The sequence below is a fragment of the Oncorhynchus keta genome, chromosome 24, assembly GCF_023373465.1.
Source record: "Oncorhynchus keta strain PuntledgeMale-10-30-2019 chromosome 24, Oket_V2, whole genome shotgun sequence".
In the NCBI taxonomy this organism is placed as follows: Eukaryota; Metazoa; Chordata; class Actinopteri; order Salmoniformes; family Salmonidae; genus Oncorhynchus; species Oncorhynchus keta.
This window is the reverse complement of record NC_068444.1, coordinates 6,102,907-6,130,424: the sequence shown is the minus strand read 5'-3', so window position 1 is coordinate 6,130,424 and position 27,518 is coordinate 6,102,907. Positions and strand designations below refer to the sequence as shown.

Genomic DNA, 27,518 nt, shown 5'->3' with positions numbered 1-27,518 from the left:
CCAGAAGCCATCTCTACTACAAAAGCATGGAATCATTAAAAAAAATATTTTTTTTAACACTGCTCAAAAAAATAAAGGGAACACTTAAACAACACAATGTAACTCCAAGTCAATCACACTTCTGTGAAATCAAACTGTCCACTTAGGAAGCAACACTGATTGACAATACATTTCACATGCTGTTGTGCAAATTGAATAGACAACAGGTGGAAATTATAGGCAATTAGCAAGACATCCCCAATAAAGGAGTGGTTTTGCAGGTGGGGACCACAGACCACTTCTCAGTTCCCATGCTTCCTGGCTGATGTTTTGGTCACTTTTGAATATTGGCGGTGCTTTCTCTCTAGTGGTAGCATGAGACGGAGTCTACAACCCACACAAGTGGCTCAGGTAGTGCAGCTCATCCAGGATGGCACATCAATGTGAGCTGTGGCAAGAAGGTTTGCTGTGTCTGTCAGCGTAGTGTCCAGAGCATGGAGGCGCTACCAGGAGACAGGCCAGTAGATCAGGAGATGTGGAGGAGGCCGTAGGAGGGCAACAACCCAGCAGCAGGACCGTTACCTCCGCCTTTGTGCAAGGAGGAGCAGGAGGAGCACTGCCAGAGCCCTGCAAAATGACCTCCAGCAGGCCACAAATGTGCATGTGTCTGCTCAAACGGTCAGAAACAGACTCCATGAGGGTGGTAATGAGGGCCCGACGTCCACAGGTGGGGGTTGTGCTTACAGCCCAACACCGTGCAGGACGTTTGGCATTTGCGAGAGAACACCAAGAATGGCAAATTCGCCACTGGCGCCTTGTGCTCTTCACAGATGAAAGCAGGTTCACACTGAGCACATGTGACAGACGTGACAGTCTGGAGAAGCCGAGATGAGATCCTCAGACCCCTTGTCAGACCATATGCTGGTGCGGTTGGCCCTGGGTTCCTTCTAATGCAAGACAATGCTAGACCTCATGTGGCTGGAGTGTGTCAGCAGTTCCTGCAAGAGGAAGGCATTTATGCTATGGACTGGCTCGCCCATTCCCCAGACCTGAATCCAATTGAGAACATCATGTCTCGCTCCATCCACCAACGCCACGTTGCACCACAGACTGTCCAGGAGTTGGCGGATGCTTTAGTCCAGGTCTGGGAGGAGATCCCTCAGGAGACCATCCGCCACCTCACAGGAGCATGCCCAGGCGTTGTAGGGAGGTCATACAGGCAGGCGGAGGCCACACACACTACTGAGCCTTATTTTGACTTGTTTTAAGGACATTACATCAAAGTTGGATCAGCCTGTAGTGTGGTTTTCCACTTTAATTTTGAGTGTGACTCCAAATCCAGACCTCCATGGGTTGATACATTTGATTTCCATTGATCATGTTTGTGAGGTTGTCGTCAACACATTCAACTATGTAAAGAAAAACGTATTTAATAAGAATATTTCATTCATTCAGATCTAGGATGTGTTATTTTAGTGTTCCCTTTATTTCTTTGAGCAGTGTACATTTTTCTCCATCGGAGTGAAAATAGTTCTTAAAAAAAAAAAAAATCACTGCACTCTCCCATGACTAAAAGTAGCTGTGGAACGAGCGATGGACACGCCAAGGCTTTTTTTGGCGAGCCAGATCATTTGGCTCCGGTCACCTAAAAAGAGACGTTAATTTGGCTCCCAAACAGCTCTTCGTTCAGAAGAGTTTATAATTGACACATGAAAAATAGTAGAAATCGCACTTCAAATAATGAGCGTGAATGAGGCCAATATCTTTTAGAACTGAAAAGTCTTTACTCGGAGTGTCTCCTGGCGCGCGGAAGGATTTTAATTTTACCTTTATTTAACTTGGCAAGTCAGTTAAGAACAAATTCTTATTTTCAATGACGGCCTGGGAACAGTGGGTTAACTGCCTGTTCAGGGGGCAGAACGACAGATTTGTACCTTGTCAGCTCGGGGGTTTGAACTTGCAACCTTCCGGTTACTAGTCCAACGCTCTAACCACTAGGCTACCCTGCCGCCCCAGCTACCCTGACGCGCAGAAGGATACCTACATATTGGATTGATTCAATAACTCACATAACCTTGTGTCCATTCGTTAACCTTCACCCCAGCACCATGTCTGGCTGTCTGCTCTGTCTGATACAATGTCCACGATTACCTCCGGAAACCTGACCCAAGGCAACTGCAGCTACTCCCAACCAATCACAAGGCAGACATGACAAAACGTAGCGAGTCGGGGAAAAAAAACCTAAAGGTTTGCAGGCTAAACCTTCGCAGTGGTTTTTAGTGAAGATAATTGATGCAAACTAGACTAAACTTCAGAAATGCACTCCTCAGTGATCTCTTCATCTTGATAACTACCATTCTGGGGGCAACAGGTCGGATAAGGCGATAACAGACTTCCTCTTTGCCAAACTGATGTTCTGTTACGTACAGACAGACGCGTTAAGGCACGGGGAACATTGTTGGGAGGAAACCCACATGTCTAGAGAGACAACGGATTACCTGACTGGTCCTCTGCTCAGTCTTCACTCCATGTACTAATTCACTGTTGTCGTCGTGGAGAGTTCTCTCACTGACTTGGGGAGGGCACTCCTCTGCTTTAGTCTGTGAGAGAGACAGAGTGAGAGGCAGAGAGAGTGAGAGGCAGAGAGAGTGAGAGGCAGAGAGAGTGAGAGGCAGAGTGAGTGAGATCATCCTTTGTATCAACAAGACCAACTTACAAAATATAGGTGGGAGATTAGCATAAATATAACTTTATTCAATGTGTACTGTAGAGAGCTCGCAAGTAAAGTATTTTACACTCTATCCTGTACACGTGACCCATACACTTGTATTTGTCATAAAGGAGACGGCTCTCTCACCAGAGTGCCGGTCTCTCTGGGCTTATGGGAAGGCGAGGATGAGACGTTGCCACTCACCAGAGTGCCGGTCTCTCTGGGCTTATGGGAAGGCGCGGATGAGACGTTGCCACTCACCAGAGTGCCGGTCTCTCTGGGCTTATGGGAAGGCGCGGATGAGACGTTTCCACTTGCCTTGGCTGCAGCCTTCAGTTGTTCCTTCAGCTTCAGGATCTCAGCGTCTCTCTCAGACAGAAGGCTCTGCAGCTCCTCAACCTCCACCTGGCCATGGTGCCTCTGAGGAAGGACGAACACCACCAACACAACCACCCATTAGGATATAATGGACCAATTAACTCGCATCCAGCCTCACGGTACAAAGTTGTGTTCATTTTCGGTACCACAAAACGTAATGGGATGTGAACCGTGCCCCATCCAGAGTTTGAAACAATTCCATTTCAAAATGATAGATAATAAATTAACCTACAGTAACAATACCTTTGTAGAGAGCATTCTCATTGTGCATAAAATCAGTGCCAACTATTTAAAAATAAAAGTAAAGGGTTTTCTAAACAGTGCAAACTCCAAATCACTTCTTCTGTATGCAAAGTTCAAATGGAAAATGAGCAACAACCCTGCAGCCAACCTTAATCGTGCTAATATGTACCATCCCAAATGAGAACATTCTCCGACAGCCCCAACTAACCTAACAGTCCCATCATGTGTGTGCTTGAACTGACCTCTGCTGGCTGAGAGGAGGCGTTGCTGCGGAGACTGGCTATCTGTTCATCCTTGTCTGCGATGTTGGAGAGGAGTTTGGTTAGCTGGACCTCCAGAGCTGTCACCAGGGAGTCCCTCTCTTTCCTCCACTTCACTAGGTCCTGCTCCTTCTCACCGAGCTGGGCCACGAGATCTTCCTACAGGGTCACAGACAGACAAGAGGGGGTTCCTTAGCAGGCGCCGTCTGTTTTGCGGCTGAACTCTTAAGGGCAGGGGTTTTTAAAAACCTCTCCTCGGGGACCCCTAGACGTTTCACCATTTTGTTGTAGCCCACTTGATTCAGATATTTAAGTGATTGATGATTAGTTGACAAGTTGAAATCAGGTGTAAATGAGATGGTTGTGGAATAGTTCAAATACACAGAACGGCTGGGGGGTGGGGGGTCGTCCCCAGAGGAGAGGTTCTAAGGGGTCATTTCTACAGGAAGTTCTATTACCACTTGGGTTTGCTGTTTGGCGTGTCGCTCACGGCCGTCTGCGAACTTCCTCATCTCCTGGTTCCGCTTGTCCTCGGCCTCCTTGGCCTGCCGGATCAGAACCATCTTCTCCTCAAGCCACTTCCTCCTGTCAGCCTGGTGCTTCTCAGTGCACAGCTAGAAACACACACACACACACACACACACACACACACACACACAAATATGCAATAATGATTGATTTCTAACAATGTGCCCCTCAATGACTTTTTACATGACCCTTAAAAACTCCTACTTCTAGTTTGAACGTTGCAGCTAACAATTACCAATTTTTTATTAATGACCAATCTATCTACCAACCAGCCACACTAGCAGACTTATTTCACGTCAAACATCACATTTAGAAGGCTGTAGACTATTTATCCTAATTATCGAGATCAGTAAAGACGTCCTCGATAAGAGGTCTGTTCAGTCGTCACGGTCCTTTTTTTGGTTGTATAATCCCAGACGCTAACACATATGATTACTTGGGGGAAAAACATGTACAAACACGGATTAATCCAATCTAAAAAAAAAAAACAGAAATATGCATTTATCAACTAAATAGTTAGACGTCTACCTTCAAGGTCACTTGAGCCTGAACGGCTTCCTGTTTGGCTAATTTGGCTTCGTCCGATTGGCCGTCTCTCAGGGCCGCAGTGTCTTTTCTATTGTCCTGGTAGCGTAACAGCCCTTTCACTTTCTCCACCTCTGAAAATGATAACAACAAACACTTGAGTACGGTCTGTCACCAAATACTCATTACATTTGTTATTAACGTGGCAATGCTTTCACTGATTACACATAGACTATATCTTGTTTCATTTGTCATCCTGTGAACCCCGTTCATTGCTGCTTGTGTTTGCGGCTATATTTAAATATTATATTGTTATTATTCATTTTTAATATATATATATATATATATATATATATATTTGTTTTGTTAAGTGTATTGACAAGTGTTTAAATGCACTTTAAATAGTGATTTGATAATCCCACCTTCTGTGAGGGCGTCGATCTCTTCCAGTTTAGCCTCCAGCACCTGCTCCTGTTGGGTCTGGGTGTCCTCCTGCTCAGTCAGAGCCAGACGCATGTCCTCGATCAAACGCTCCTTAGCCTGAAGGTCTGAGGAAGCACAATGAACCCCATTAAACCAAGACAGAGACACACAGAGAAGAGCATATGGGAATAGACTACCGTATGTACTGTCAAAACACTACGGCTATGTCACAATACCTGAACTACCGTGTGCAGTCAACACTATGACCGTGTTCTAATACTTGTACTCGTATTCTAAATAGTGGCCATTTTGGTTATGTGGAAATAGGACGTTCTCTAGTATGTGCAATTTTGAAACTTAAAAGTAAATGCTTTAAAAATGCCAGGATGTCAAACTCATTTTTGACTTTCATCTACAGTAATATAATTATCTGGATGCTAATGGAGGAAGAGCACCTTTTCAGATCTACAGTAATATAATTCTCTGGATGCTAATGGATGCTAATGGAGGAAGAGCACCTTTTCAGATCTACAGTAATATAATTCTCTGGATGCTAATGGAGGAAGAGCACCTTTTCAAATCTACAGTAATATAATTCTCTGAATGCTAATGGAGGAAGAGCACCTTTTCAAATCTACAGTAATATAATTCTCTGGATGCTAATGGAGGAAGAGCACCTTTTCAGATCTACAGTAATATAATTCTCTGCTGGATGCTAATTCTCTGGATGCTAATGGAGGAAGAGCACCTAATTTTCAGGTCCACAGTAATATAATTCTCTGAATGCTAATGGAGGAAGAGCACCTTTTCAGATCTACAGTAATATAATTCTCTGGATGCTAATGGAGGAAGAGCACCTTTTCAAATCTACAGTAATATAATTCTCTGAATGCTAATGGAGGAAGAGCACCTTTTCAAATCTACAGTAATATAATTCTCTGAATGCTAATGGAGGAAGAGCACCTTTTCAGATCTACAGTAATATAATTCTCTGGATGCTAATGAGGAAGAGCACCTTTTCAGATCCACGTGTGTCTAATAATCAGAAAAGGGGTGTCTGTACCAAAAACAAACGACAGGAAAACATGCAATTGCGCATTAAATCAGTGTTTCAGATCCCAACTCCAGTAGTCCACAGTAATATAATTCTCAGTACACATTTTATTGTAACCCCAGATACTAATCATCATCAAGCCCTCTGGATGCTAATGGAGGAAGAGTTGAATCAGGCGAGTTTATCCTAATGGAGGAAGAGAGCTACAGTAAAATGTGTGCTGTCTAATAATCAGAAAAGGGGGTCTGTACCAAAAACAAACGACACACTGCATTAAACGCTGAATTCTCAGTACGCGCGAGTAACGCTGAATTCTCAGTATGCGCGAGTAACGCCGAATTCTCAGTATGCGCGAGTAACGCCGAATTCTCAGTATGCGCGAGTAACGCCGAATTCTCAGTATGCGCGAGTAACGCCGAATTCTCAGTATGCGCGAGTAACGCCGAATTCTCAGTATGCGCGAGTAACGCTGAATTCTCAGTATGCGCGAGTAACGCTGAATTCTCAGTATGCGCGAGTAACGCTGAATTCTCAGTATGCGCGAGTAACGCTGAATTCTCAGTATGCGCGAGTAACGCTGAATTCTCAGTATGCGCGAGTAACGCTGAATTCTCAGTATGTGCGAGTAACGCTGAATTCTCAGTATGTACGAGTCTCATATGTTGATATTTGTTGTTAAACGGAATACATTTTTTTAGAACAGTGTGTTCTATAGTGTCTAAAGTGTTCTATAGTGTCTAAAGTGTTCTATAGTGTCTAAAGTGTTCTATAGTGTCTAAAGTGTTCTAGTGTCTAAAGTGTTCTATAGTGTCTAAAGTGTTCTATAGTGTGATTAATACACAGTTTTACTAAGTAGTCGGGGAAGACAGAGTTCAACACACAGACTGATGTATGGAAGACAGACACACAGGGTAGAACAGTACGGAACAATGGGTACCGTTGCAGGCGTTCTGATACAGCTTTAGGTTCTCCTCAGACTTCGAGTCAGCAGAACGTTCCTGGATAGAGGAAGAGCTGGTCAACAACAAGGGTATATATATATATATAATATACATTCTCAGACCTATCTATACATACATACATACATACACACATACATACTCACATACATACATACACACATACATACATACATACATACATACATACATACATACATACATACATACATACATACATACATACATACATACATACATACATACATACATACATACATACATACATACATACATACATACATACATACATACATACATACATACATACATACATACATACATACATACATACATACATACATACATACATACATACATACATACATACATACATACATACATACATACATACATACATACATATACATATATACATATCATATATACATATATATATACATATATATACATATATATATATATATATATATACAGGTCTCTTTGTTAGAATGAAAATTCCCCAGAGAGTACACAACATACAGATTTCAGTTGTTGTATGGTCCGGTCTTTGTTGGCCAAGTCTGCCTGCTGCTGTTTCCTCACTTTCTCCAAGTCCAGCAGTTTCAGTTTGAGAGATTTCTCCAAGACGATCTTGAGTAGGGATAACAAAAAGGGGCACACATGTTATCAAGTCTTCAATAAGTGTTTAATGTGTTATTCACATTGTATTACTAGTGTTTAATATGTTATTGAAATAGTGTAGAATTATTCACCAACTACATTACAAAAGTATGTGGACACTCGTTCAAATGAGTGGATTTTTGCCATTTCAGCCACACTCATTGCTGACAAGTCTATAATTTTTTTTTTTTAATCAAGCACAGACATGCAATCTCCATTGACAAACATTGACAGTAGAATGGCCCCGTACTGAAGAGCTCAGTGACTTTCAACATAGCACCTGTCATAGGACGCCACCTTGCCAACAAGTCAGGTTGTCAAATTTCTGCCCTGCTAGAGCTGCCCCACGGTCAACTGTGTAGGGTTCTGAGAAAAAGGAAATGTACTTATTCATGTCACTGAGGGAGGGGGCTGAGGTTTAGAGGGTCTACACCAGAATGGTTATAGTGTGTGCAATTAAACTTGGAATGTGTTGAGTGCAGTGGATTGATTACATGTGTCAGGCATTGATGAGGGGAGAGAGCCATGTATTAGTGATGGAGGGGGGTAGGTCAGGTCATCTTATCTTAAGGGAGAAATAAAAGTTTATGGCCCGTATCACTTAGTGTCCTGCCTAGCAATAAAGAATGATGTTTGTACAGATGTGAAGGAGGAGACTCAGCCTATGAGGAAGGGTTAAATATCAGTGTGAAAATGTTCTTGTCAATTTGTAAGAACAAATTCTTATTTTCAATGATGGCCTAGGAACAGTGGGTTAACTGCCTTGTTCAGGGGCAAAATGACAGATTTTGTACCTTGTCACCGCTAGGCTACCCTGCTGCCACCTATACGCTCTAACCGCTAGGCTACCCTGCTGCCACCTCTACGCTCTAACCGCTAGGCTACCCTGCTGCCACCTCTACGCTCTAACCGCTAGGCTACCCTGCTGCCACCTCTACGCTCTAACCGCTAGGCTACCCTGCTGCCACCTCTACGCTCTAACCGCTAGGCTACCCTGCTGCCACCTCTACGCTCTAACCGCTAGGCTACCCTGCTGCCACCTCTACGCTCTAACCGCTAGGCTACCCTGCTGCCACCTCTACGCTCTAACCGCTAGGCTACCCTGCTGCCACCTCTACGCTCTAACCGCTAGGCTACCCTGCTGCCACCTCTACGCTCTAACCGCTAGGCTACCCTGTTGCCACAATGAAATATATAAATCTTTTCAGCCTTTACCTCCTTTTGAACTTGCTGGATCTGTTTTTTAGAGTCGGACAGCTTCTCTTTGAGATCAGAAACGTCATCGTCTTTCCTCTCAAGGTCCAGGCTCAAACTCTTCACTTTGTCTGAGTCAAGTTTAATGGTCTCCTTCAATCTGTGGTCACAAACACATGAGATTAATTTAAAAACACCGCTATATTAGAGAGAGGTTTAGCAGTCGGGATGAGCAGGGAAAATAAAGAAATCAAAACAACCCCTAAACCCGGTGCCCTGTACACTTGTAGAGATCTGAGAAGTCATGTGTAATCAATCTTGTACTAGCTGCACCTTGTCCTCTGATAGGCAGTACGGTGACAGTTCCACCTAGCCTACACCAATCATATCCTCTCAGATCTCCACACGTGCATAGGGTTTTTAGAGGATGATTTGGGATTGGCCCTTGGGCCTCCCCACTAGTCAGAGTGAACGATGCCAGCCAGCCCACTAACCTGGTGATGTCCTGGGCTCTCTTCATCAGCTCAGCGTCCTTCTGAGCGATGGCCTCTTCAGCCACGGCCAGCAGCTCCCTCCTCCTCTCCACCTCCCTCCTACGAGCCTCCTGCACCGCAGCGGCCTCCTCATCCTCCCACCTCTCCTGCGCCTCCCTCAGGCTCCTCTGCAGGCCCGACACCTCCGCCTCCTTGTCGATCAGTATCTTCTCCAACTCTGTCACTCTCTCCGTTTGGGACACGGTTACAGCCACCTCCCTCTCTGTTTGGCGGGTGCGCTCCTCTTCCTCCAGATAGGCCATCTTTCCCTTCAAGGTCACAACCTCAACCTCCAGATCAGAGTTTAGTTTCCTCAGCCCCTCAGCAGTCTCTCTCTCAGCTACAGAGTTTTTGCTGTCAACGTGGGCCTCTTCTTTAGCCTCCATTTCCGCCTTAAGCTGCTCCAAGGTCAGTTCCTGTTGGGCCAGTTTCTCTTTAAGCTCATCCAACTCCTGTTCTGAGATCTGCTGTTGGGCCAGTTTCTCTTTAAGCTCATCCAACTCCTGTTCTGAGATCTGCTGTTGGGCCAGTTTCTCTTTCTGCTGTTGGGCCAGTTTCTCTTTCAGCTCCTCCAACTCCTCTTCTGAGATCTGCTGTTGGGCCAGTTTCTCTTTCAGCTCCTCCAACTCCTGTTCTGAGATCTGTTGTTGGGCCAGTTTCTCTTTCAGCTCCCCCAACTCCTGTTCTGAGATCTGCTGTTGGGCCAGTTTCTCTTTCAGCTCCTCCAACTCCTGTTCTGAGATCTGCTGTTGGGCCAGTTTCTCTTTCTGCTGTTGGGCCAGTTTCTCTTTCAGCTCCTCCAACTCCTCTTCTGAGATCTGCTGTTGGGCCAGTTTCTCTTTCAGCTCCTTCAACTCCTGTTCTGAGATCTGCTGTTGGGCCAGTTTCTCTTTCTGCTGTTGGGACAGTTTCTCTTTCAGCTCCTTCAACTCCTGTTCTGAGATCTGCTGTTGGGCCAGTTTCTCTTTCTGCTGTTGGGCCAGTTTCTCTTTCAGCAGGAGCCTCTCCTCCAGGGCCTCTGAGCATTCCCTCTTCAGTTCCGCCATCTTGTCTCTGAGAAGCCTGCTGTCCCTTTGTACTCCCGACGCAGCTTGAGAGGCCACGACTTCCTGCCCTAGGCGTGCTACTTCCTGTTTCAGGGAGTCAATGAGGGCAGCTTTCTCTCTGAGCTCGTGGTCATGCGTGGCCTGTCGGTCCTCGGCAGCTTTTTCTGCTCTGGCTGTCTGCAGACTGACCTCCCTCTCCATTGCCTGCAGCTTCCCAGTTAGATCCTGGGATTCCCCTCGGAGTATGCTCATCTCCCGCTGCAAGTCTCCCTGTTCCTGGAGTAGCCTGGCATTCTCCCTCCACGCCTCCTCCTCCTCCACCACCACCACCGCGGACAGGGCCTCCTCGCCAGCACGCGTCTGCGCCTCCAGCTCAGCTTTCAGCTCATGTTCCTCCATACAGGAGATATTCTTCTCCTGCACTTTCCAGTCACCCTCTCCGTGTGCTAACCGATCAAGCTGCAGAGTCTCTACTAGTTGCGCCACTTCTGAGGATTTCACTTCCTGCTCCCAGCGCAATCTGTCCATCTTCTCCTCTTCCTCTCCACTACCCTCCCCATGGAATCCTAACAAAGAACAGGATATGTGATGAGTCATCTCTAAAAATATATATATAAACAAAAAGGCATTGCAAACAAAGTATATTATAATAGAATCGTCAGCAGTATGGTGGGATGTTAGTTTAATGGGATGCTTAACAGTATATAACTGAATGAATCTGGTGTTGTCATTAAGCTTTAGCCAGTGGAATGGGATTAGGGCTAGAGGTTTGCTAAACAAGCAAACAACTGGACACATTGCAATTTTGGTCAGCAATTGATAAGGAAAAATAAACATTTCTAAGCCCATCTTGGTGAAGATCATTTCTCAGAACATGGGGTCTCTAATGATGCGACACCTCAATAATACCTTCCACAGCTGTTTTTTTTTTAAATGTCCGAGTACAGAAAACCAAATAAAATCATGAATACGACAACCACTTTAAAAAAAACACACAAATGCCAAATAGAAGCATTTATACATAAGGAAGTCTGAGGCAGCATTATTTCTTGAGCGCAGACAGCCGCCTTTTCGAGCGGATGTTTTTCCGACCTCCAGCATTACTCCCCCCACACACACACACAAACGGTGGGAGGGACATCCCGGCAGTGCTCGGAGCCGAACCAATACCTTTCTTTCTAGGGGGCTGTTCCTCCAGGTCCGGCTGGAGGTCCACCAGCCGTTTGCGGCTCTCTGTGCGAGAGCTGCGCTTCTCCCCGCCGGAGCAAGTGCAACTGCTCTTCAGACGCCGGAGCTCATCCTTGATGCTGTCGAATGTCGTCTTCTGACAAGGGAAACCCACAACAACAACAAGTGTTAAAACATCTAGCATGGCCTACTCAAGCTGGAATAAAAATTGGTCACGTTCTGGATATGAGCATTCATTAAAAATAAAAAAAAGTGACATTTGGATGGGAAATTGGCACCAGTGAGCTATTAAATAAAAATGGAAGAGGTATTGTCAAATACAGAGTGTGACAGGGGTACTCAAAATGGGGTCGGCTACGTACCGCAGGTGGTCAGATGTCAAAATAGAATACATCGTTAATGAATACTACTAAGAGATTAAACACAGTTTTGGAAAACATCCGTGAGCTTGCCCAGGCCTGTGTCAACTCTGAGTGACAGGCCTGGGCAGCTCACAGGGATATTGGTATCCACAGTACATTTAAAAAATAAAAAAAAAATAAAAAAAACTCTGCCCCATGACAAAATGTGTCGTATTGCTATATTCTCTCAGATGCCAAGGACATGGGCTTTTAAAATGTTGCTTCCCAGGGTCAGACTTGGTTCGTCCAGCCATGATGCACTGCAAAAAGTCAGAGCAGAACTCATTTGCAATTATGTTCATCACTAACACAAAGAGGCTGCTGCCTACATATAAACTTGAAATCATTGGCCACTTCAATAAATGGATCACGAGTCACTTTAATGTTTACATATCTTGCATTACTCATCTCACATGTAGAGTTAAAGTTGGAAGTTTACATACACTTAGGTTGGAGTCATTAACAGATTTCTTGTTAACAAGCTATAGCTTTGGCAAGTCAGTTAGGACATCTACTCTGTGCATGACACGTAATTTTTCCAACAAATGTTTACACACTATAGATTATTTCACTGTATCACAATTCCAGTAGGTCAGAAGTTTACAAACACTAAGATGACTGTACCATTAACCAGCTTGGAAAATTCCAGAAAATGTCATGGCTTCAGAAGCTTCTGATAAATAATGTCAATTAGCTTGAGTTAATTAGAGGTGTACCTGTGGATGTATTTCAAGGCCAACCTTCAAACTCAGTGCCTCTTTGCTTGACATCATGAGAAAATCAAAAGAAATCAGCCAAGACCCCAGAAAAACATTGTAGACCTCCACAAGTCTGGTTCATCCTTGGGAGCAATTTCAAAATGCCTGAATGTACCACATTCATCTGTACAAACAATAGTACGCAAGTATAAACACCATGGGACCACGCAGCCGTCATACCGCTCAGGAAGGAGACGCATTCTGTCTCCTAGAGATGAACGGACTTTTGTGCGAAAAGTGCAAATCAATCCCAGAACAGAAAAGGACCTTGTGAAGATGCTGGAGGAAACCGGTACAAAAGTATCTATATCCACAGTAAAACGAGTCCCATATCGACATAACCTGAAAGGACGCTCAGCAAGGAAGAAGCCACTGCCCCAAAACCACCTTAAAAAGCCAGACTACGGTTTGCAACTACACATGGGGACAAATATCCTCTGGTCTGATGAAGCAAAAATAGAACTGTTTTCCATAATGACCATCGTTATGTTTGGAGGAAAAAGGGGGAGGCTTGCAAGCCGAAGAACACCATACCAACCGTGAAGCACGGGGGTTGGCAGCATCATGTTGTGGGGGTGCTTTGCTGCAGGAGGACTGGTGCACTTCACAAAATAGATGGCATCATGAGGAAGGGAAATTATGTGGCTATATTAAAGCAACATCTCAAGACATCAGTCAGGAAGTTAAAGCTTGGTCGCAAATGGGTCTTCCAAATGGACAATGACCCCAAGCATACTTCCAAAGTTGTGGCAAAATGGCTTAAGGACAACAAAGTCAAGGTGTTGGAGTGGCCATCACAAAACCCTGACCTCAATCCCATAGATGTGTGGGCAGAACTGAAAGATCATGTGCGAGCAAGGAGGCCTACAAACCTGACTCAGTTACACCAGCTCTGTCAGGAGGAATGGGCCAAAATTCACCCAACTTATTGTGGGAAGCTTGTGGAAGGCTACCTGAAACGTTTGACCCAAGTTAAACAATTTAAAGGCATTGCTACCAAATACTAATTGAGTGTATGTAAACTTCTGACCCACTGGAAATGTGATGAAAGAAATCATTCTCTCTACTATTATTCTAACATTTCACATTCTTAAAATAAAGTGGTGATCCTAACTGACCGAAGACAGGGAGTTTTACTAGGATTAAATGTCAGGAATTGTGAAAAACAGAGTTTAAATGTATTTGGCTACGGTGTATGTAAAACTTCCAACTTCAACTGTACATTACATACCATCTATTGCATCTTGCCTCTGTCGCTCTGCATTGCTCATCCATACATTTATATATTCTTATTCCTTTACTTAGATGTGTGTATTAGGTAGTTGTGGTGGAATTGTTAGATATTACTGCACTGTCGAAACTAGAAGCACAAGAATTGCGCTACACTCGCAATAACATCTGCTAACCACGTGCATGTGACCATTAACATCTGCTAACCATGTGCGTGTGACCATTAACATCTGCTAACCATGTGCATGTGACCATTAACATCTGCTAACCATGTGCATGTGACCAATAACATCTGCTAACCACGTGCATGTGACCAATAACATCTGCAAACCACGTGCATGTGACCAATAACATCTGCTAACCACGTGCATGTGACCAATAACATCTGCTAACCACGTGCATGTGACCATTAACATCTGCTAACCACGTGACCAAGTGACCATTAACATCTGCTAACCACGTGCATGTGACCATTAACATCTGCTAACCACGTGCATGTGACCAATAACATCTGCTAACCACGTGCATGTGACCAATAACATCTGCTAACCATGTGCATGTGACCATTAACATCTGCTAACCACGTGCATGTGACCAATAACATCTGCTAACCATGTGCATGTGACCAATAACATCTGCTAACCACGTGCATGTGACCAATAACATCTGCAAACCACGTGCATGTGACCAATAACATCTGCTAACCACGTGCATGTGACCAATAACATCTGCTAACCACGTGCATGTGACCAATAACATTTGATGTGTTGTGATGAGGGTCGTCCCTGATGAATTTGCTATCACAAAAGCTAACCCCATGTGACCAAAAAAAAGATTTGAGAATCACTAAACTATGGAACAGGCTGATAGCTTGTCATTTAAAATGAACTTACATCCTTGATAGTGTCTTTGACCTGCTGGTCCACGGTGTTCTGAAGCGAGGAAATCATCTCATCCTTCTCATGACACAACTCCACGAGGTCGGAGAACTTCAGCTCCTGAGACTCCAGAGTCTACAAGACAAAACACAAAAAAAGGGTTTGTCATTTAAAATGAACTTACATCCTTGATAGTGTCTTTGACCTCCCAGTGCGAAATCACATCCCAGTGCGGAGAACTTCAGCCCAGTGCAGACTACAAGACCCAGTGCGACTCCCAGTGCGACTCCCAGTGCGACTCCCAGTTAACACAGAACTAAAATGCAGCATCATGTGGTATACGTAGTCTGTCCACGATTGACTAGTTAGAACCAAAAATAAGTCACATTGCTGCAAAATACCCCCATCCAAAATTAAAAAAAATACATTTGCCAGTACCTTTCTAGCCTCGTCAAGATGTTCGTTTGATTGCGGTGCTCGTCTGCAATAATTTTCCAGTTCTGAAAATCAACGGAAGACAACGGACTAATCAACCAGAAGGAAACCCAGCATGTTCCATCACAGACACGGAAAACAATTAAATTAAATCAGGTTAACCGGTCTGCTTCGGTCATTGATGGATAGTGAAAACTGCTGATTAACAGGTTATTGCTGACAGAGTTCTACTGAAAGGTGAATGTGACAGAGTGCTCCAATGTTTCATAATCCCAAAAAAGGGGGTGCGACATCTTGGTTTTTTAACATTACACACCCCATTCAAAATCATCATCATCATCAAGCCTTCGCTTAGTGGACTCCATTGTGTCGTGCTAAAATGAAGCGACCGGCCAGTTGGTTACCATTGGTTTTGACAGGCAGCTGCCCTGAGAGGTTGGAGACGGTGTCACTACTTGGGTGGGCGACCACCAGAAATGTCTTGGCCGTCTCAGCCGCCATCTTTATGCCTGCCAGGTCACTGCACATGGAGTCAAACATGCCTCCCAACGACGAGCTGTCCTTCTACACGAGACAATACACATTTTTTAGTAATCCAGAGCGATTTACAGTACGTACATTCATCTTAAGATAGCTAGGTGAGACCACATGTCATAGTGGGTACGTGATTCCTCAATAGAGTAGTTATCAGTAAAGTCAGTGTCGGGTGGAGGAAGAGACAAGGCTATATACGATGGAGGTTGACACTGCTCGACGGCCAACGTGTCTAGTTTGGCCGTATTACCGTGGCTCGCTCTGCTCTGTCCAGTTCTCCATCGGTTCTTTCCAGCTCCTCTTGACTGGTGTTCTTGTTCACTAGATTCTTCAGGATCTCTAGACGCCTCTCCGCTCTCTCCTCGACAATCTCCTTCTCTTTGGCCAGACGTTCCCTTTAAAAAGACAAAGAAATCAAGTTATTATAGCGACAGCTTGTTCAGTTTTATGCATTTAAAAACATTTACCTTTAAATCCCCCTTACTAAAGCTTTGAGTACCTCAGTTTATAGAAAAGCAATATATAAATCCAAATCTATTATTATTTTAAAAAGCAGCCTTAAAAAAAGTATTAGTTAAAAACTAAACAGGCAGAGAAGAGCTCACTTGTAGTCGGTCTGCATTTCAGAGAAGAGCTCCGAGAACTCCTTGGTGACCTCGTCCCGGATCCGGGATTCCAGAGCCAGGTTTTCAGACCTCTCTTTCTGGAGCTGTTCCCGGAGTTGGAGGAGTTGGCTCTGAAAGGGTTAATTAACAGCCATTAAAATACTTACTTCAAATTTCTCTCTTGTGGACAGACATATATATATATATTTTTTTTTTAAACATTTTATTTTAAATAAAGCATCTGACCAAATTACACAAGACTTTGGTTCTGGGTGAACTTTACATTCATAAAAAAGGGACCAGAGTTTTGACAATGTAACCTGATCAGGCAAAACTCAGGTCTCTTTACGAGACTATTAGTAGGCCTGAATCTTCCTCCAATTTCAGAACAATCCAATCAGGGCCTGGTAATGTAGGTGACTACTAAACAGAGGTTAGTAGTGATGGGGGAACAAATCAATCTGGTTACATAATCGGGATATTATTTTTGACAATATATTGTGTCTTTTTTGACAATGTCGCTATTATTTTTGCTCTTGTTGGCCGTCCCTGCACAAAAAATATTTTTTCCTTCATGGCTTGGTTCTCCACTTTTTAAAAATAGGGAGCCAATTTGTTTTCAGCACTTATTTCCACAACGGATCAAAACTAGTTATCATGACTCTTGTCCCTCTGCAGCAGACATGTGGTGAGCAATATGTTCGGAACGCAAGAGAATAACAGTACCAAATCGCAATACATATTATAATGGCACCGCAGTATGGTGATAATATGGTACGGTGAGGCACCTCAGTATGGTGATAATATGGTATGGTGAGGTCCCTCAGTATGGTGATAATATGGTACGGTGAGGCACCTCAGTATGGTGATAATATGGTATGGTGAGGCCCCTCAGTATGGTGATAATATGGTATGGTGAGGCACCTCAGTATGGTGATAATATGGTATGGTGAGGCCCCTCAGTATGGTGATAATATGGTATGGTGAGGTCCCTCAGTATGGTGATAATATGGTACGGTGAGGCACCTCAGTATGGTGATAATATGGTATGGTGAGGTCCCTCAGTATGGTGATAATATGGTACGGTGAGGTCCCTCAGTATGGTGTTAGGAGGTGTGCTCTAATGAGGTCCCTCACTATGGTGTTATGAGTTGTGCTCTAATGAGGCCCCTCAGTCTGGTGTAATGAGGCCTGGGGTAATGAGATGCCTCAATATGGTGTAATGAGGCTTGGGGTAATGAGGCCTGGGGTAATGAGGCGCCTCAATATGGTGTAATGAGGCCTGGGGTAATGAGATGCCTCAATATGGTGTAATGAGGCCTGGTGTAATGAGGCCTCAATGAGGCCTGGGGTAATGAGGCCTCTAATGAGGTGCCTCACTATGGGGTAATGAGGTGCTCTAATGAGATGCCCCTCAGTCTGGTGTAATGAGGCCTGGGGTAATGAGATGCCTCAATATGGTGTAATGAGGCCTGGGGTAATGAGGCCTGGGGTAATGAGGCCTGGGGTAATGAGATGCCTCAATATGGTGTAATGAGATGCCCTGGGGTAATGAGGCCTGGGGTAATGAGATGCCTCAATATGGGGTAATGAGATGCCCTATGGGTAATGAGGCCTGGGTAATGAGATGCCTCAATATGGGGTAATGAGGCCTGGGGTAATGAGATGCCTCAATATGGTGTAATGAGGCCTGGGGTAATGAGGCCTGGGGTAATGAGGCCTGGTGTAATGAGGCCTGGGGTAATGAGATGCCTCAATATGGGGTAATGAGGCCTGGGGTAATGAGATGCCTCAATATGGTGTAATGAGGCCTGGGGTAATGAGGCCTGGGGTAATGAGATGCCTCAATATGGGGTAATGAGGCCTGAGGTAATGAGGCCTGGGGTAATGAGATGCCTCAATATGGTGTAATGAGGCCTGGGGTAATGAGGCCTGAGGTAATGAGGCCTGGGGTAATGAGATGCCTCAATATGGTGTAATGAGGCCTGGGGTAATGAGATGCCTCAATATGGGGTAATGAGGCCTGGGGTAATGAGATGCCTCAATATGGGGTAATGAGGCCTGGGGTAATGAGATGCCTCAATATGGTGTAATGAGGCCTGGGGTAATGAGGCCTGAGGTAATGAGGCCTGGGGTAATGAGATGCCTCAATATGGTGTAATGAGGCCTGGGGTAATGAGGCCTGGGGTAATGAGGCCTGGGGTAATGAGATGCCTCAATATGGGGTAATGAGGCCTGGGGTAATGAGGCCTGGGGTAATGAGATGCCTCAATATGGTGTAATGAGGCCTGGGGTAATGAGGCCTGGGGTGAGGTAATGAGATCCGTCAATATGGTGTAATGAGGCCCCTCAATATGGTGTAATGAGGCCTGGGGTAATGAGATGCCTCAATATGGTGTAATGAGGCCTGGGGTAATGAGGCCTGGGGTAATGAGATGCCTCAATATGGTGTAATGAGGCCTGGGGTAATGAGGCCTGGGGTAATGAGGCCTGGGGTAATGAGATGCCTCAATATGGTGTAATGAGGCCTGGGGTAATGAGGCCTGGGGTAATGAGGCCTGGGGTAATGAGGCCTCAATGATGGCCTGGGGTAATGAGGCCTGGGGTAATGAGGCCTGGGGTAATGAGGCCTGGGGTAATGAGATCCCTCAATATGGTGTAATGAGGCCTGGGGTAATGAGGCCTGGGGTAATGAGATGCCTCAATATGGTGTAATGAGGCCTGGGGTAATGAGATGCCTCAATATGGTGTAATGAGGCCTGGGGTAATGACATCCCTGGCAACACTCAGCTCTAGTAGCTCGGGGGAGAGCCTTACCTCATAAGCATCTTTATCGATGAGAAACTTGTCATCGTCCACTTCTTGCATGGTCTCCTCAATCACACTGTCCTCTGCCGTGCTCTCCTCTTCCATGTCATCAACATCCTCCTGCACATCCTCCAGACTGGTCTCCCAGCCAACCAGGGAGCTCCTTCTCCGCAGACCCAACAGGTTCTTCCTGTCTGCGTGGTCGACGATCATGGACAGTTCCCGGGCCGACGTCTTGGTGGCGAGATGGGGGACGGTCTTGGATGTCAGCACCACCACCTTCTGAGCCACGGCGGAGAACTTGAGCACGTTGATCGTCTCGTCGTACATGGAGGCACACTGGTTGATGTTGACTACCATGCAGGCTCTGCCCCACCCACAGAAGAAGCCCTGCAGGTAGTGGGTGAGCTTGCTCTCCCTGAAAGGGATGTGCTGTGGTAGCCTAGCAAACAAGAGGCAGGTCAGAAAATAAATTGTATTTATTACGTTTGGACAGGGACGATGTACAACGAAAACACAGTTCTCAGAGCACTGGGAAATGAGTTGAAGACTCAGCTCAAATATTACGTATCCCCCCCCATATTAGGAAGGCGTTCCTAATGTTTTGTAGACTCTATTACATATGTCAAAAAGCAGACAAGGCTCACTTGGATTGCTGGCTTTGGCGTAAGGCGTTGATGCACTTGCCCAGCGTCATCAGCGATGTGTTGATGTTCCCAGCCTCTTTCAAACGCTGCCCTTTATTCTGCGTTTTAGCGCACCGCTCTGACCCAGCCAGGTCACACAGGGACAGCCTGAACAGAAAGACAAAAACAGCCTTGCCTTTAGACACCCACAAGTACTGCACGGGGCTCATAAGATTTTTTACTGTGCGCAAAAAAAAAAATGAATTGAAATATGCATTTCACTTACTCGCTGACAGAGTTAACGCGAGGAATCCGAGCATCTTCAATCCGCAGGATACGAATAGAAAATATGCTGTGGCTGAGCATAGGAACGGAACAGATTTAAAAAATAACATTTTAATAAGAGCTCAGTGGTCAATCTACTCTACTGCGTGAACTTGGCTCACGCAAGTGAGTAACAGCTCAAAGAAACATTCAAATTAATAATTGAAAAAGGAAATGGATGTGATTTAAATGATCATACCTCCGGCTCGAGAGGAGGTTGAGCTTTGTGCTGGCGAAGCTCTGGTTCTTCTTTCCTAGCTTCATCACCTTGTAGGCTTCCTCCGCGTTGTTCACTTGTACCCACTTCAGATCTGAAATTACATGCAGGAACATTTGGTCCTTTGCAACTCAGTTGGTAGAGCATGGTGCTTCTCCAACAGGATTGTGGGTCCGATTCCCAGGATAGATATATAAAGAACTTGTTATACAGCAATATATATATATATAATATATTTTACACCTCCAATGCATCTGTTACCTTTTACAAAGGAGTTGCCTTTGACATCCTGTGATAGCCGCAGGGTGGATCTCTTCAGGGCCCCGATCGGTACGGGCTCCAGCAAGTCGTGAATATTCTCGTTGTAGATTTCACAGAAGGACACCCAGACGGAGAACTTGGTGTGTGCGTCAACAACCAGACTGAAAGAGTCTTCAGTCACAGTCCTTTCAATGTCACTTAGTGCGGACCCTGTCAGAGAAACACGTGGCGGGGTTAGCCTGTTTACAAACCCTCTTGTTGGATAGAGGTCTATTGTGATGACAAACGATGCACCAAACTACCAGAGAGAGAGAGACAGAGAGAGAGAGACAGAGCAACGTGACAATCATGTATAAATGCAAAACATGAACATGCATGGTGATGTAAGACTACATAAATGATGAATCTCCTTGCCTTGCAGGGTTGTCTTGCTTGTCTGGCTGGTGGAGCTTGTCTGGCTGCTGGAGCCTGTCTGGCTGCTGGAGCCTGTCTGGCTGCTGGAGCCTGTCTGGCTGCTGGAGCCTGTCTGGCTGCTGGAGCCTGTCTGGCTGGTGGAGCCTGTCTGGCTGGTGGAGCCTGTCTGGCTGGTGGAGCCTGTCTGGCTGGTGGAGCTTGTCTGGCTGGTGGAGCTTGTCTGGCTGGTGGAGGTTTTTGGGTTATCACTCTATGGGGGAAGAGCAATGATATAATATAAATGATTAAACCCAAAGAAAAACTTGTTAAGTAATGCAATGGCTTAAAACAATATATATAAATAAAAAAATGAATTTGGGTTAATAAACCAACCCTGTACCTCCTTGAGGAGCCTGAAGAAATTTCTCTTGTTAGTGGCCTCTTCACTCTGCTGGTCTTTAGTGAGCCTGATGAACTCTCTGCATCGCTGTGGCTTGATAGTCATCTGGTCGTAAACACGGCCCTCAATGCTGTTGAAGATGACATTCAAAGACCTTGGGAGGATCCCTGCGTTGGTCTCTGGACCTACAAAAAAACACAACAGGTGTTGAAGATTTGTTAAATGTGTGAATCATGTCGTCTTAGTGTGTTTTTATGAGAGTTGGCCATAAAGAGCAAGGGGTTGAAGGGTCAACATGTGATTTGACTATAAAAAGCATTGCATTTCAGTGTCATTTAAACAGTGAATCTGTACAACAGCTAACTCAGGCCAGCCCTTGTGTACAAGTAGGATGTTAGGACAAAACAGCTGCAAGGCAAGAAAAAAAAATATATATAGAAACGTTAGGTGATTCAGTGGGCCTGATAAAACTAGGTTTACTACAGTCAATTTGCCAGCTACGTTATTGTAATAACTATAAATGAACGTGACTAGCTAACTAGTAGTAGTAACGTTAGCTGAGGCAGCTTCAACATAGTCAAGGCAGCTGTTCAAATGGTGATCTGAGGCCTCTTTGAATTGCAGAGGTGCATGTAACTTTTGCTAGCTAGGTTATATTGGCTGCGTTTACACAGACAGCCCAATTCTGATATTTTGGGCAATTATGAATGTACAAGTAGGATGTTAGGACAAAACAGCTGCAAGGCAAGAAAAAAATATATATTTATAGAAAATCAAACCTAGAAATGTGAATGTCTTTCCGGCATTTGTGACTCCATATGTGAAAACAAGAGAATTTCCACCTTCCAAAACATCCTTGACCAGACTTCTCACTGTGCCATCAAACATCTCCCTCTGAGAGGTTTCTGGCCCCAAGACCTGAGGACCAAAATAAATTAACAGCGTTGTTAGAAGATCCATCTTCTGTTTCCTTAAGGATTGTGGTTATATATTTATTTTCTCGTGTGTTGTTGTTCTACCTTGTTAAAATGTGTTTTATACAGAGACACATTAAAATCAACATTACTGAAAATATGTCAGATTTAGTTGGCAGGCAATAAATAAATATATATATAGTCCCTGGATGGCACTGACAGGCCCTGCTGAATGACCTGTGAGAACTGGAACCGTTGAGCTGTCTGAGGGACTGATTTGTCACTAAGCCTTGCTGAGAGGGAAGTCCTTGGAGCCTTGAGGAGCACCTTGTCTGGGGGCTCAATGGAAACGCAGTCCTTGAATTTGTACAGCAAAGGTCAACAAGTCAATGGTCAATTTAAAAAAAAAAAAACTTTTGGTCAACAGTTATTATCCAAAGGCTCATGTTACCTGGCGTGTGTGCTTCTTGTGAAAAAAAAAAAACTATTTCAAACCAGAACAGTGTGTTCAAATTACCTGCGATTCGCCATTTTCTCTTTCAGTGGATGCGAACGGTCGAATGCGGAGGTACACCTGCAAGTGCTCGTTCTCTCCTAGGCACGACTCCTGTGAGTGAACCTCTGATAAAACATCTTTCCTCGGGTCGTCGACGTTCATTTCTCTCTCCTCTGCGTTTTCCAGTGTGCTGTGACAACCCGATTCTATCATCCTGGTGTCATATAATGTGGTTGGGGGACAAAGAAACAGGGTGTTGAGCAAAAACACTGGCTATAAAGTTAGTTAGTTAGTTAGTTACCAACGCACATTAGCAACTCGCTAGCTAACAAATCACCTTCGACATGAATAAACCGTAAGCAGATCACAACACTAAAACAGGCGGAGTAGAACATGTTTTTGTCGGCTTGAACGAAACTATTTGGTAACTACACTGACAGCTAGTTAACGTTGGCTTAACTACTATTGCCACGGCAACACAGCTAACTTGACTAGGTAGCGGTGTTAATATATCTTTTTTTTTTGTTGTAACATAATGAAGATACATGCAAACCGCTAACTTACCCAAATATATTCTAATCATTAGGGTGAGAGGGGAAATGATATTAGGGTTTTTTAATGTCTACTTACGTGACAGATCTTCTTTTTTGTTTCGCAACGAAACTCCGTCTTCTGTTGTCGTCCAAAACTGTCCCGGTCTCATTTTTAAATTCGACCAATCGGGAGACTGATCTCACTGATTTGTTTTTAACCGGAAGTGCTCATAGAAGACGCTGTCAAATATTGATTCTGTTTCAAACAAACATTTGCATCTCGTGATTTTGTGTGATAGCTATGTATTTCTGAATAATATATTATCCATACGCCCACATTCCTATGATTGACTTCAATCTCTGCATCAACACGATATTTTTTTAATATATTTTTTTATTTTTAAGTCAATCTTGAATTGAGATCTAGGAAAGGGAAGGAGAAGAGAAAATACAGTTAGGGAAGGGAGAAAGTGAAGAAGGAAAGGAAACTAGAATAGGAGGAAAGGAAAGGGTGTTGGAACATTTTTGAGCTCGGAGCAAAGGGTAGGGGGGGGGGATAAAAGAAAGGAGGCTAGAAATTAAGATAAGAACACGAGCTAGGAAGGCCAAGTGTTTACGGATGTGAAACGGCTAGCTAGTTAGCGGTGGTGCGCGCTAAATAGCGTTTCAATCGGTTACGTCACTTGCTCTGAGACCTTGAAGTAGTAGTTCCCTTTGCTCTGCAAGAGCCGTGGCTTTTGTGGAGCGATGGGTAACGATGCTTTGTGGGTGACTGCTGGTTTGCGCCCGGGTATGGGCGAGGGACGGTCTAAAGTTATACTGTTACACAAGGATATGAGGAAATGGTTCTAGGAAAGCTAAGGAGAGGAGGAAAGGGAGCTAGGATTATGCAAAGAGAGATTACATGTATGTGGTTCACCAAAGTTAGTGCTTTATGGAATCCTTGGGACGTCGCTAACTAACCCCTAAACCAGCTGGGCTCCAACCCTGTTCTTTGAAACCTACAGGACGGTGGCTCTTCACTCCAACACTCTACTACACCTGATTTTAATAATTAGCTGGTTGATAAGCTGAATCAGGTTAGTTACAACTTTGGAGTGAAAACATGCACGGTAGCTCTCCAGGAACAGGGTTGGAGAGCCCTACCCTAGAGCAGGGGAATTCAACTCTTACCCTACGAGGCCCGGAGCCTGCTGGTTTTCTGTTTTACCTGATAATTCATTGCACCAACCATGTCAAAATCAGTCCCTGATTACTGGGGGGAAAGGAACAAACATAGTGGATCGAGCTCTGAGGTCCAGAGTTAAGTTTGAGCGACTGCCCCTAAAAAGTGACTTTTCATTTAGAAACATTTATTTTAGTGTTAAAATGGGCTTTATGGAATCAATATGGGCGAGAAACATTTATTTTGGTGTTAAAATGGGCTTTATGGAATCAATATGAGCGAGAAACATTTATTTTAGTGTTAAAATGGGCTATATGGAATCAATATGAGCGAGAAACATTTATTTTAGTGTTAAAATGGGCTTTATGGAATCAATATGAGCGAGAAACATTTATTTTAGTGTTAAAATGGGCTATATGGAATCAATATGAACGAGAAACATTTATTTTAGTGTTAAAATGGGCTTTATGGAATCAATATGAGCGAGAAACATTTATTTTAGTGTTAAAATGGGCTTTATGGAATCAATATGAGCGAGAAACATTTATTTTAGTGTTAAAATGGGCTATATGGAATCAATATGAGCGAGAAACATTTATTTTAGTGTTAAAATGGGCTATATGGAATCAATATGAGCGAGAAACATATATTTTAGTGTTAAAATGGGCTTTATGGAATCAATATGAGCGAGAAACATTTATTTTAGTGTTAAAATTGACTATAAAGTGTAAGCATTGTAATTTGTCAAATCAGTCTCATCCTAAACAGACATTGGTGAGATGATAGGAAAAAATTATACATCACAGAATGAAGGGTACCATACACTAACTGTTTACCTTGGGTTTAATCCTGACCACAGAATGAAGGGTACCAGACACTAACTGTTTACCTTGGGTTTAATCCTGACCACAGAATGAAGGGTACCATACACTAACTGTTTACCTTGGGTTTAATCCTGACCACAGAATGAAGGGTACCATACACTAACTGTTTACCTTGGGTTTAATCCTGACCACAGAATGAAGGGTACCATACACTAACTGTTTACCTTGGGTTTAATCCTGACCACAGAATGAAGGGTACCATACACTAACTGTTTACCTTGGGTTTAATCCTGACCACAGAATGAAGGGTACCATACACTAACTGTTTACCCTGGGTTTAATCCTGACCACAGAATGAAGGGTACCATACACTAACTGTTTACCCTGGGTTTAATCCTGACCACAGAATGAAGGGTACCATACACTAACTGTTTACCTTGGGTTTAATCCTGACCACAGAATGAAGGGTACCATACACTAACTGTTTTGGGTTTAATCCTGACCACAGAATGAAGGGTACCATACACTAACTGTTTACCCTGGGTTTAATCCTGACCACAGAATGAAGGGTACCATACACTAACTGTTTACCTTGGGTTTAATCCTGACCACAGAATGAAGGGTACCATACACTAACTGTTTACCCTGGGTTTAATCCTGACCACAGAATGAAGGGTACCATACACTAACTGTTTACCCTGGGTTTAACCTGACCACAGAATGAAGGGTTTAACTGTTTACCTTGGGTTTAATCCTGACCACAGAATGAAGGGTACCAGACACTAACTGTTTACCTTGGGTTTAATCCTGACCACAGAATGAAGGGTACCATACACTAACTGTTTACCCTGGGTTTAATCCTGACCACAGAATGAAGGGTACCATACACGAACTGTTTACCTTGGGTTTAATCCTGACCACAGAATGAAGGGTACCATACACTAACTGTTTACCTTGGGTTTAATCCTGACCACAGAATGAAGGTACCATTAACTGTTTACCTTGGGTTTAATCCTGACCACAGAATGAAGGGTACCATACACTAACTGTTTACCTTGGGTTTAATCCTGACCACAGAATGAAGGGTACCATACACTAACTGTTTACCTTGGGTTTAATCCTGACCACAGAATGAAGGGTACCATACACTAACTGTTTACCTTGGGTTTAATCCTGACCACAGAATGAAGGGTACCATACACTAACTGTTTACCTTGGGTTTAATCCTGACCACAGAATGAAGAGTACCATACACTAACTGTTTACCTTGGGTTTAATCCTGACCACAGAATGAAGGGTACCATACACTAACTGTTTACCTTGGGTTTAATCCTGACCACAGAATGAAGGGTACCATACACTAACTGTTTACCTTGGGTTTAATCCTGACCACAGAATGAAGGGGTTTACCCTGGGTTTAATCCTGACCACAGAATGAAGGGTACCATACACTAACTGTTTACCTTGGGTTTAATCCTGACCACAGAATGAAGGGTACCATACACTAACTGTTTACCCTGGGTTTAACCTGACCACAGAATGAAGGGTTTAACTGTTTACCCTGGGTTTAATCCTGACCACAGAATGAAGGGTACCATACACTAACTGTTTACCCTGGGTTTAATCCTGACCACAGAATGAAGGGTACCATACACTAACTGTTTACCCTGGGTTTAATCCTGACCACAGAATGAAGGGTACCATACACTAACTGTTTACCCTGGGTTTAATCCTGACCACAGAATGAAGGGTACCATACACTAACTGTTTACCCTGGGTTTAATAATAATAATAATATATGCCATTTAGCAGACGCTTTTATCCAAAGCGACTTACAGTCATGTGTGCATACATTCTACGGTTTAATCCTGACCACAGAATGAAGGGTACCATACACTAACTGTTTACCTTGGGTTTAATCCTGACCACAGAATGAAGGGTACCATACACTAACTGTTTACCCTGGGTTTAATCCTGACCACAGAATGAAGAGTACCATACACTAACTGTTTACCTTGGGTTTAATCCTGACC

At 44.0% G+C, this 27,518-nt stretch overlaps 1 protein-coding gene and 1 long non-coding RNA gene across 7 annotated transcripts in view; both read right to left on the bottom strand.

The window, feature by feature from the left end:
• LOC118402692 (kinesin-like protein KIF20B) overlaps positions 1-23,723 on the bottom strand; it is a 44,551-nt gene extending 20,828 nt beyond the window's left edge. For 2 of the 6 annotated variants that reach the window (XM_035800861.2, XM_035800863.2), the window contains exons 1-27: positions 23,594-23,723; positions 22,985-23,177; positions 22,705-22,824; positions 22,333-22,471; positions 21,554-21,738; positions 21,175-21,424; positions 20,761-20,970; positions 20,482-20,593; positions 20,245-20,316; positions 19,980-20,126; positions 19,342-19,774; positions 16,525-16,655; positions 16,170-16,314; positions 15,790-15,949; positions 15,389-15,450; positions 14,966-15,085; positions 11,666-11,819; positions 9,411-11,061; positions 8,938-9,076; positions 7,582-7,692; positions 7,038-7,098; positions 5,046-5,171; positions 4,627-4,757; positions 4,029-4,184; positions 3,553-3,729; positions 2,837-3,109; positions 2,478-2,579 (exon numbers count right to left, since the gene is read on the bottom strand). In XM_035800861.2, the coding sequence (XP_035656754.2) occupies positions 2,478-2,579; positions 2,837-3,109; positions 3,553-3,729; positions 4,029-4,184; positions 4,627-4,757; positions 5,046-5,171; positions 7,038-7,098; positions 7,582-7,692; positions 8,938-9,076; positions 9,411-11,061; positions 11,666-11,819; positions 14,966-15,085; positions 15,389-15,450; positions 15,790-15,949; positions 16,170-16,314; positions 16,525-16,655; positions 19,342-19,774; positions 19,980-20,126; positions 20,245-20,316; positions 20,482-20,593; positions 20,761-20,970; positions 21,175-21,424; positions 21,554-21,738; positions 22,333-22,471; positions 22,705-22,824; positions 22,985-23,176 (5,559 nt within the window). In that variant the 5' untranslated portion in view covers position 23,177; positions 23,594-23,723. Of the gene's footprint in view, positions 1-2,477; positions 2,580-2,836; positions 3,110-3,552; positions 3,730-4,028; positions 4,185-4,626; positions 4,758-5,045; positions 5,172-7,037; positions 7,099-7,581; positions 7,693-8,937; positions 9,077-9,410; positions 11,062-11,665; positions 11,820-14,965; positions 15,086-15,388; positions 15,451-15,789; positions 15,950-16,169; positions 16,315-16,524; positions 16,656-19,341; positions 19,775-19,979; positions 20,127-20,244; positions 20,317-20,481; positions 20,594-20,760; positions 20,971-21,174; positions 21,425-21,553; positions 21,739-22,332; positions 22,472-22,704; positions 22,825-22,984; positions 23,178-23,300; positions 23,320-23,593 lie in introns of those variants that run through there. The other 4 variants (XM_035800864.2, XM_035800866.2, XM_035800868.2 and 1 more) reach the window with 4 other exon arrangements.
• Positions 5,220-6,093, bottom strand: LOC127911333 (uncharacterized). Its single transcript, XR_008077869.1, has 3 exons — positions 5,851-6,093; positions 5,671-5,723; positions 5,220-5,617 (listed from the first exon to the last, which is right to left on the bottom strand). It is a non-coding gene; the product is annotated as an uncharacterized LOC127911333 (long non-coding RNA).
• Positions 23,724-27,518: the final 3,795 nt, after the last annotated feature.